We start from the raw sequence: 11,015 nt of genomic DNA, 5'->3' as shown, positions 1-11,015 counted from the left end.
TTAGTAGAGGTTCTTCAGTACATGGGCAGCAATGTACTTGACAGCCAGCATGGTCTCCTCACAGGTGGGCTTAATCTGGGACTCGGGCAGGAGGAAGCCGTAGCGCCCGGTGTCGCGGAGCTCGAAGGTGTAGGAGTACTTCACCCCCAGGTCGTAGGCCCAGTCGTCCGAGCCACCGGCAGCAGGGTCTGGAAAAACAGCACAGACAACAGCAGGTGAGCCCCTCTTCTGAACAGACCTGAACGACCTGTTCCAGTTGGCTAAGGGAAAAGCACAATGGATTACAATGCAACCTCGTAACATTCTGTAAAACTCAGTGCTGTGAAACACAAGAAAGGCCTATGCTGTGGAGAGTAAGTGGTCGTCAGCGAGAGAGAGGAACAAACATTTTGTGCAAGTTAAAAGGTCGAGCAGTAAAACACTTCTGTGTGCTCTTATGGGTGTTGTGCTTACATTGTTATCATAATTCATGATTCAGGTTCGAGCATTGGGTTTTTTTGTGGCATCATACGTTTCAACACAGCTCACAAAAATTTTCCTCCACTTGCCACAGTTTTAATTGTACTGCATGTATTAGTTACTTCTAAACCTTACTGCCAAAAAAAAATCAGTCAATAACATATGAATTGTATCTGATTTTTTGCCTGCTGTGTACACTGTGTTGTTATGTGTAGCTTTTCACTAAATGTAGGCTCTTGCATGTTCAGGGTATGGAGAGATAAGGGCAGCATTTTATATTATTGGTTCACATTATTATTACAGTTTTGCACTTTTTTCTGCATAAACAAAGAGTGTTAAACTGCCAGTGTTGTACAGCATCAAAGCTGATGTTATTTAGTATTTAGTTTCATAACATTTCCTGTGGGAGTTTTTCACATATTTTTGCACCTGTTGCTTAAGCCACTTGCGGTGATGCAGAACGAATTTCTTTAAGGTCAGAAATAAAATAATGCAGATGATCAGACAGGAAGTGGGGTCCCTTGTCGTACTCACAGATAGTGGCAGCCCCAGGGCCGCTGGTGTAGCGGGTGCCGTACAGGCTACGCAGGGCTTTGGCAGCTCCCTCGGCCACGCTCATCTGAAACACACAGAGAGACCGGACATTGAGTTTCATAGTACACCAGAACAAGCATAGGAATTGCTTTATATCAGCTTACAGATACAGGAATCACAAGAGCAGAGAGCGCTCGGACAGTGACGTGCACAAAAGGCACACAATGTAGGCACACTTTCATTTCTGTCTCTGTGCTTTTTCACATGCTTTTTGTTGGCAAAAAACAGCAGCCACTTTCATACTCGCACCAAACTGTTTGTCAAATAATGTTTTACTGTATTTTTTAAGCTTCTCAAATGATTAGACTGCTAATCGGTTATTGGTTGTTGGGCAACAGTGGAGGAGTAGCAGTTCGTTTTCTGTACCAGCGCTGTGGTGGTGTATCTCCAGTGTAAGCATGCGGTATAAAATGGGATGGCAGTCAATAAGGAGCCAGAGAAGCAGCACGTGTCGCAGACCCGTACCAGCTCGCTGTGGTGTTCGGCCAGCTGGTAGGTGTAGGAGTAGGGGAAGAGCAGCAGCTGGGAGTAGGAGTGGACGGTCAGGTAGGCCTTGATGATGGAGAGGTTCTGGCGGATGTAATCGGCCACAGCCTTGACCTCCACCTCGGACTCGGCCTTGGAGCCGCAGTAGGTGTCGCTGCATGGGTTGCTGGAGGCTCCAGTGGCTGTGATGGTCAACAAGAGAGGTAAGGATGGGCTGACTATCATTAGTATATTAATATTATCATGATTATTATACCTATTATATCATTATTATCAAATTAAATAAGGAGGGATTTATGTACAATATATGCTTAAGGTAATTTTATTTGTTGAAATGGAGATGATTACATTGGCTGTTGAATGTGGAAAAAAATAATGAAGTCTTTATGGAGCTACATGTACTGCGCGATACAGATACCGCCATAGGACACCCTAGATAAAACACAGTGTCTCAGTATGAGGTTTATTGTTCTGTGCCTCCCACACCGCCTGTACACCTATTTTTCTTATTCTTGCTGTTGTAAACGGATTAAATGAAATTTGTTGTAAGACTGAGGCTCAGACTCACTGCACCAGCCGGCATCGAAGTTCCTGTTGGGATCAGCACCAATGCAGGAGCTGCCGGACCTCCTGGAGCGAGTCTTCCTCCACATCCTGTTCTGCAGGTCCGAAAGACAAGACACCATTGAGCACACGATCACGTTCACCATCACGCCCAGCTCACAAGTGCTGGAGGGTGCTGTGCCTTCTTCAGATACGACAGACAAAAGTCGGTTTATGGCCTTGTGCACCTACATTGGTCCAGGTGTAAACGTAGCCGTCGATGTTAAAGACGGGCAGCACGATAACGTCCATTTGGTCCAGGAGGGTGGTCATCTCAGCGTCGCTTCCATAGGTGGACACGGCCTGAACGCATCACACAGATGAAGCAACACGTGTCACTCATGTGGACCTTTTCAACTGACAAGGGAGGAACTGGCTGAAGGACTGTACTGTGGCTGTCTGTGGTAATGAGGCCGCACCTCGTTGACAAACCACTGGCAGAAGGCGGGAGAGATCCACTCCCTGGCGTGGATGCCACAGTCGAGGAAGATAGCAGGCTTGGTGGAGCTGGACTTCTTACCAATCTGTGTTTGTCAGGGAGGGAAGAGGAACAGCCCCTTATTGGTCATTTTCAGTGAAGCAGTGAAGAACTTCTGATATCATTTACTTTCTTATATCTTAAGCTCAAAGCTTAAGGTGTACCATAAATAACAGAAAATACATCAAAATTAACAAATGACTACTTTGACTACTTAGGTCAACTCTGGATTTACAAATGACATCACCACATTATTTTCAAGTAAGTCCCCAAACTGGGAAGGGAGTGGGTACCTTCAGAACAGTCATGGAGCGTCCTTCAAAGGTGGTTCCGATCACCTGCTTGCTGATCAGACTGGGGTTTGCAGAGGCCATGGAGGAGATCCAGGCCTCAATCTGACAGCATGGATAGAACATAAATCAAGCACTTAAAATGTAAGAAAGAAGCAATGACAGAGAAAAGAGATGAGAGAGAGAAATACAGAGATAGAATGACAGAGAAAGAGACAGGAGAGAGACGTTTCCCTACCTTTTCCCAGGTGTTATACTTCATGTAGTTGTGGGACCTGGGGGAGATTTCCTGGCTGTCCATCTGACCATCCACTGCATCCTGCAGGTCATCAACCAGCACCCTGTTGGGAATTGATGGATCAGATTCAGTCTGCCTCCTATAAGACCTAAATGACAAAGACTCCATGCAGTGCAGACTACACTGTATGCATCGGTCTGGTGAGCTCCTGGCTCCTTCCTCTACTGTTTTGTCTCCTGCTTTAACTGCTCTGAAACTCTCTCATTCCAGACAGTAAAGACAGATACAGGTATTTGTTCTCTAACCCAGCTGGGTCACTGATCTCTCACTCTGTCCCCTTTTATTTATTTGAGTTTATTTGTTGTTTATTTAACTAGAAAAATCTCGCTGAGCCTGAAATCCCTTTTGCAAGGGGGAACAGACTAAAACACAGTTAAAGCTGCAACACTTTAAAAACTTTTTTTCTTCTGGACTGAACAGTACTAACCAATGGCTGTGTCCCCATTATCCCAATAGTTCTTATGTGTCAAAACACATTGCTGAGAATTCAAAAATATTTTCTTCATTTTCACATTGTAAGATTGTTAAATTGAATATTCAAATAAGTAGTTTTCATTTGTGATATAAGATGAATATACAGTATATTCATGTAAAAATATATTTTGAGATGATCTTGAAATGTTTCCTCTAAGGGGATTGTCAGGGCAGAGCCTGCGTTTTTTACGAACGCACTCGTGGGGCAATTCACTCTGCTGCAGCAGATTGTCCACGATGTCAGCGTAGGCAGCGTTCACATGGATGTCCACGTCAGAGTCGACATCGACCAGGTCAGGGGACTCGGGATTCCAGAAGTCCACCTGCAGGGGGGGACAGATGCACAAACAACAGCCTGCCTGATGAGGTGTGCTACACTCAACCCACTCACACACACACACGCACACACACACACACACACACACACACACACACACACATACACACACACAAACATGCATGCATGCATGCAATCACAAAAGTATTCATAAGCACACGCGCACACACAAACATGCATGCATGCACTCACACAAGTATTCACAAGCACACCCATACACCATAAACACACACAGACACACACAAATGCACGCACGCACACATGCACGCACACACACACACACACACACGCACGCACTCGCACACACGCACACACACACACTCGCACGCGCGCACACACACACACACACACACACACACATGCACACACACACACACACACACACACACACACGCATTCCTGATCACAGTCCTGCAGCATCATACAGCACTGACCCTTCATTCTGCCCACATTCTAGATACAGAATTCTACCTCCATCCCTTCTGCTATCTCTTTGATGATGGCCACATGCTCTTCAGTCTGTGGCCGGAGACGGAAGACCTTCTCTCTGAAAGAAGAGCAGAAGACCAGAACATCAGGCCTGAGTCCAAACTGCAGGGTGAGGGCTGTAGGTCAGGCTGAAAAAGGATGAAAATATACCCGTCAAATCTGGTAACTTCGGCCAGAGCGACAGCCACAAACCCTAAGAGCAGGAGGACCTTCATGTTGATGGTGTGACCGGGCTCAACGTTTTGTCACCCTTTATAACCCCCTTCTTTCACCAGTCGACCAATACCCACAGCCCAGACAGCGGCAAATAAGGCGTTTCCCAGTGCTATCTGCACCGTGGCTCGGACACCTATTTTTAAACGTTCCTTTAGGCAATGCTCCGCTTCTAATCGGAGTGATTGACACCAAAATAATGCTTGACCAATAATTAACGACTGACTGCACAGATCGGCTGTTGCAGATGGCTGTTGTAGCATGAGAGAAAGCCTTGAGCCGAGGACATTCATGTATGCTGTTCTTCAGGTGTGGGCCCATATGCCTATGATTACTAACCACAGGTTAAGAAAAGCTATAAATTGGTCATCTGTCTTGCTGTTAGTCAGCCTTAGCAGGCACATACTATATGCTAATGATGTGTTCAATGCAAGGAAGCAACGTTTTCCTCATTATTTATTAGCCTTGATATTGTTACTCCCCTTATGTTAACACAAAGCTCCACTGCATATTTAAATAGAATGGCATGAGCCTTTAACGTTCTTGTTTATTTTAACATAAGGTGCACCTTAGGTGAAAAAATCTTGAAAGCATGAAGTAACGAACCGTGGCACCTTGGTACGGAGAAACAAAAAAGCTTTGCTTCACTGTTATTTGTGTACCAGATGCCCTCATCAAGGGAAATAACACTTGCAATTCTTCAGCAGTTTTTTTTTTTTTTTACATTTCAGGAATCCACTGTTCAACCCATTAAAATTAAGCTTCCAATTTTGAGACACTGTGCCAGATATAACACGTTATGAAGCGTGCCACAAAGTTCATGTGTAATTACTGGCATTTGAGACCATAGCGCTTTTCCGTGTAAGCAAGTCTTAAAAGCATCCGGGCTGTGCGGATTAATCCAGAGTCATGGTGATGGTTTGCACATTGTGCCTCCCGCATCACAGGGGTATCGAAAAGCCACTGGACACCCCGGCCCCCACCTGGTGTTCAGTAACCTCCGAATCGGTGCTCTCACCTGAAGGCTTCGCTGCACATTCCAATCATACGCCGTCTGCCTTTAATGGAGGGGGCGGGGATTTCTAATGTGGAAGTAAGCCATAAAACATGTACTTACCCATTTTTTAAAACAGAAATGTGCGCGAGAAAACCCCCGCACACCGTATTAATGGATCTTCTTTGACAGCTGTGCGGAAGTGAGCTCCATTAGGGGACAGCTTCCCAGGGAAGGGCAAAGATACACATGGGAAAACACTAATACACTAATAAATTATCCAGCACCTCCCTCCCTTTATAGACCTGTATGAAAATGTGCTACATGCTGAAAGTATGGTAGAGCATGAAATTTTATTTAGCATTAACATTTGATAGGGGAGGTCCTTGAGTCAGAGGTAGAATTGCAGACAACAGTACAATACCAAATTGTAACCTATGTAAGTTGCTCAGGATAAGAGCGTCTGCTAAAACGCCAATAATGTAATGTAACATCCTATTACTCAAAAATATACACATCGGCAAGGAGGATGAAATATGGCCTAAAAGGAACACTGTACATATGAGACTTCCCCCACATCCTCCTCATCTTCTGCCTCAGCCTATGCCAATGCACATGCCTCATAAAATAACTCACGCAATGCCATTCATCCCTGTATGGAAGCATTCGCTTTTATTACTTATTTTCAAAATTCTCCGACCAGTTGTACATATACAAAACAATATTTCACAAATTCACTTTAGACCACTTATACATCACACCTTTATACAGAGTTTCATGAAGACTTTTTTCACCTGAAAATCAAGGCAAAGTGACTGTGACTGTCAATACCTTCAGGATTACAGCTTTGCAACTTTATAACATGAGAAAGCTCTCGTTGCTCAGTCATTCTCACTTACGTCTCCCAGACTGAGACTACATTCCATTTCTGTTTTATTTTATTTTATCTGTTTCATTCCAGTGGCTGGGAGGCCTCGGGTTGGCCTGCTCATGAACAGTAGCATCACACACTGAAATGTACGAATATAAACACGACAACAATCACAATCAGGCAACATTTTACAATGACAGAACATTATGACACTGAGACTTATGTACAAAAAAAGAAAAAAAAAACACCTACCTGTACATTAACGCATATTTACATGATCTCTTGAGTAAGTGACAGCGAACATGCAGGTTGTGTCAAAGAGAGAAAGACAATCTGTTTTAACTGTTTCTTCCTGGTTAACGGGAAGCATGAGAAATGGCACTCAGAGATGGTCTCCTCATACACGCCATCACATGACCAATTCACACGCAGTGCCAAACATTTGGCTTGGCATTGTACCCTGCACTGACCACAGCCAAAAATGTCATCCCTTCCTCAGTGCTTCACTCACTCAGATTATATTATACATTTTAAATCCCCTGATTCCAGTTATTAAATGGATTGAAGCATTCCTGAATATATATTAATGTTGACGAAAATGAGTAAATGAAAATGCGTTTTGATGTGGGGCAGCACAAACACGGCCCTGTCTGTGCAGAGCTGTTTGCTTGTGTGCCCTGTGTCTGAGTGGGTTTCCTGCTGGCACACATCTTTCCTTCCACTGCCCACAGATGTGATGCCTAATTAACTGCCACTGCCAACCTCCCATCCAGGGTGCAGTCCTGCCTTCCTTCCGAAGCCTGTCTGTTCCAGGTCTGTTTTGTGACCACGCCCTCTATGGAACGCTGTTATCGAAAACGGATTCAGTTCTCATTTCAAAATTTACTAAACAGTGTATTGAAATACATTGTAACTGCAGCTTTTTTCTTCACTTAATATTTTATCTCTCAATGCCAGTTCCAGCTGACCCCCATCTCCAAAATGAGCCATATTTCACAGGTTCAAAAAATATTACTGTTCTATAACAGCCTCTTAAAATAAACAATTCTGACTCACTGAGTGCTTTAATCTTGACCTTGTGTGTGAAAGCAGTTTCCCATTATAAACCCAGGTAACACAACACCTTCTGTGTCATGCATGATACTTTTCAGTGACATGCTGTGAGAACAGTCCCTCCCACTTTGTGGGTTGTTGTGCCACATCTGCAGCTCATTCAAGTGAAAGTCTATGTAAAAAGAACCTGGAAAAACTACAATTTGCAGCTTTAATGGGGGCAAATCCTCTGCTATGAATATAATTCTGATATTTACTACGCTGTAATCTCACCCGATTGAACTAGGATGCACATGCCCAGAAGTGTAACGCGTGCATAATAAGTAACTGATGCTCTCTGCCCTTGTATTTGTGTTAAACATTTAAGCAAGAGTTACATTTATGTCTAACACAGCATTTATAATTAATTTGTCATTGACTGCCAAATGCATAATGTTGCTTCTGATGTAATACTTCCTTCAATATATTTAAATCTAAGGATAAATTTTGGATGTATTGACTGAAGGTCTAACTGATAGATCCATTGAAACCAAACATAAAATATATATCATGACAATTAATCCATCCACCAGTTGGGGATATTTATAAATTGAAGTTATGAAATTATAAAGGTAGCTCTTCCAGACAGACACGTGCTGTTTGGGGAGCAACAGTTCCTCTGTTGTAGCCGGATTGTTTTTGGATCCATGGGTGCATGCAGATTCATAGCAATGGGATTGGAATTCAAATTTTAAAAACCCTCACAATCACACTGTCTACTGAGGGCCACTGGCACGATGCAGGCAGGTCATGTGGGGATGCTCATTTGACGTCGGGCAATGTGGCCTTGCTGTCATCGAGGTGCAGCGTTTCAGCCGCCCGGTAGGAGAGGGTGCTGGTTTTGGCGGCGACGCTCGGGTGTGGGCAGGCCGCGGCTGGGGCGGGGGCACATCTCAGCAAGCGCAACAGGTTCTTCCGAAAGTTGGTCCCCACAAAGCTGTACAGGATGGGGTTCATGCAGCTGTTGAAGTAGGCGATGCAGATGGTGAAGGGCATGGCGGTGTCGATGACGACCAGCGTGCGGCAGTTCTCGATCACTTTGAGCAGCACCAGCACGTCCATGACGTGGAAGACCTGGTGGGGCACCCAGCAGAGGAAGAAGGCCAGCACCACGGCGGCCAGCATCCGCAGCACCTCGTCCCCGCGAGACCTGTTCTTCTGCATGTGTTGCGAGCGGAGCAGGGCCCGGCCAATCAGGCAGTAGCAGGTGAGGATGACGAGGAAGGGGACGAGGAAGCCCAGCACGCTCTTCATCAGGCTGATGGCCAGCAGCACGTGCTCCAGCTCCCTGCTGTGCAGGTTGGCGCACACGGTGAAGCTGGAGTTGTTGATGGGAAGGACCTCGCGGACCAGCACCGTGGGGATGCTAAGCAGGAAGGAGAAGGCCCAGATCAGAACGCAGGTGATGCGGGCGTACACCACCGTGCGGCGCTGGCGTGACCGCACCGGGTGCACGATGGCCAGGTAGCGGTCGATGCTCAGCGCAGTGAGGAAGAAGACACTGGTGTAGAAGTTGAAGATGACCAGCCCGGCGGTGGCCTTGCACAGGAAGCTGCCGTAGGGCCAGTGGTAGCCGGCGGCGGTGACGCTGGCCCACACGGGCAGGGTGATGACGAAGGTCAGGTCAGACACGGCCAGGTTCAGGACGAAGATGTTGGCCACTGTCTTCAGCTTCATGTAGCAGTAGATGACGGCCACTACCATGCTGTTACCCACGATGCCAATGACGAAGGTGCAGCCGTATATGACAGGGATCAAAGTGTAAATGAACTTGGGGACACCAAATGTGTTGCATTTGACACCTATTCCTTCCACGACTCCAGCAGTGATATTCTCCATTTTTTTGTTTTGTTTTAGATACACAGGACCCCGGGAATATAAGGGGCCAAGCCAACAGGGTGCGTCTCCAGCTTCCTGTACCCGCCCCGGGCAGAAGCTTCTCGCCACCCTGTAAAAAAAACGCAAACATGTCACACGATCCCTGATGACATTCCTCACTACAGGATACATGAACCATAAAACGTCACCCTAACTGAACAAAGCTGAAAGTTCTTACTCTACGCCATGTCAAAACCTGCCCAATAAAAACACCCACTGGGGTCCACATTTTGTTGCTGGAGAAATTCTTCAAAAACACATGTTGCACATTATTCAACGCTCCTAATGTGTTTTAAAACATCATTACGCAGACGGTCTGGATTTTCAACTTTGAACATATCTTTTCCCTAATGAGTAGCAATAACAAAACTCTGTTTATCACTTAGGCCGTAAGTCTGGACAAACTCAGCATCCAGAAGGGAACCATTTATTTCTGGTGTTACGACAAGCACTAATGAAGACTGCAAATTACAGGGTGAAGCTGAAATGAGCTGTATTGTATAGAGGAAACAGAAAGATCTGATAATGGCTGTACAGACAGAGCTGTGTTTAAACCTGACTTTGCACTGTGAAAGACAGCATGGGAACTTCTAATCAACACACACCTAAACAAACAGGAATATGGAAAACTTTGCACTCTTTTTGCTGTGAGAAAAATCAAACCTGTTTCCACCAGACACTGAAAATTTTAGGAGCAGAAAAAAGCCAATGGCTTCTTTTCGTTACTGCTTTCCACTATTTCTTTTTTTTTTCTTTCATCATGGTTTAAATTTCACTTTGAAGTACAAGATCTTAGTGCATCAACAATGAACAAACAACACAAAGTCTATAAGTATCAGAGAACCCCAACAGTTTCATATAGTCATTGTTGGCTGAATGTTATTTTGCACGAGTTTGCCACCATAAAAATACAGCTATAGAAGACGGCTAACTTACTCAAGCCCAAAAAGGTGGGTGGGTGAAATATTCACCACAGACCACAAGATGGCAGCCTTTTTGTTAACATTTTTAACATATCAACGTGGTTTTGAACATATGACTCTAACATGGCTGTCTTTCACTATATTGTAATCACATTCTGTAATAAACATATCTCTACAGATGTATCTACCTGACATCAGTCTGTTTTAAAATGATGATGTTTCAAATATCTGACAAACCAGTCAACTGCCCAGTCTCATAGAAATTCAAAGCAACATCATGGGGGAATTTACTGTAAAATGAAGTGTTTCTTATCACATGATGAGAAAAAAAAAATCTAATTAGGGTCAGAATATCTCCAAAAGTCTGGATACAAGAATGCAGTAATTGCTGACCAGAAGTGTCTTTAAAAATATATATCACTGATGGTCTCACTGTAAAGATGTACCTCTCCTCATCCAAACAAAACACAGTTGCTTTATAGATAGCCTATGTTAAGTGTGAACGCTTTGCATTTGCTGTGAAAGAAGAAGAGCAG

The 11,015-nt window shown here is 44.6% G+C and overlaps 2 protein-coding genes across 2 annotated transcripts; both read right to left on the bottom strand.

Moving 5' to 3' along the window:
• On the bottom strand, positions 1-4,723 carry cpb1 (carboxypeptidase B1 (tissue)). Its single transcript, XM_036522266.1, has 11 exons — positions 4,659-4,723; positions 4,491-4,566; positions 3,881-4,005; positions 3,149-3,251; positions 2,914-3,015; positions 2,562-2,666; positions 2,335-2,445; positions 2,108-2,198; positions 1,519-1,721; positions 994-1,078; positions 1-188 (listed from the first exon to the last, which is right to left on the bottom strand). Exons 1-11 carry the CDS (start codon positions 4,721-4,723, stop codon positions 1-3), a joined length of 1,254 nt encoding a protein of 417 aa, XP_036378159.1.
• Positions 4,724-8,311: 3,588 nt separating this feature from the next.
• agtr1b (angiotensin II receptor, type 1b) lies at positions 8,312-9,517 on the bottom strand. The gene has a single exon (XM_036522662.1). The coding sequence runs from the start codon at positions 9,515-9,517 to the stop codon at positions 8,441-8,443; it is 1,077 nt and encodes a 358-aa protein (XP_036378555.1). The 3' UTR covers positions 8,312-8,440.
• Positions 9,518-11,015: the final 1,498 nt, after the last annotated feature.

The sequence above is a fragment of the Megalops cyprinoides genome, chromosome 2 (genome assembly GCF_013368585.1).
Source record: "Megalops cyprinoides isolate fMegCyp1 chromosome 2, fMegCyp1.pri, whole genome shotgun sequence".
Taxonomy (NCBI): domain Eukaryota; kingdom Metazoa; phylum Chordata; class Actinopteri; order Elopiformes; family Megalopidae; genus Megalops; species Megalops cyprinoides.
This window is presented reverse-complemented; position numbering and strand designations above follow the sequence as displayed.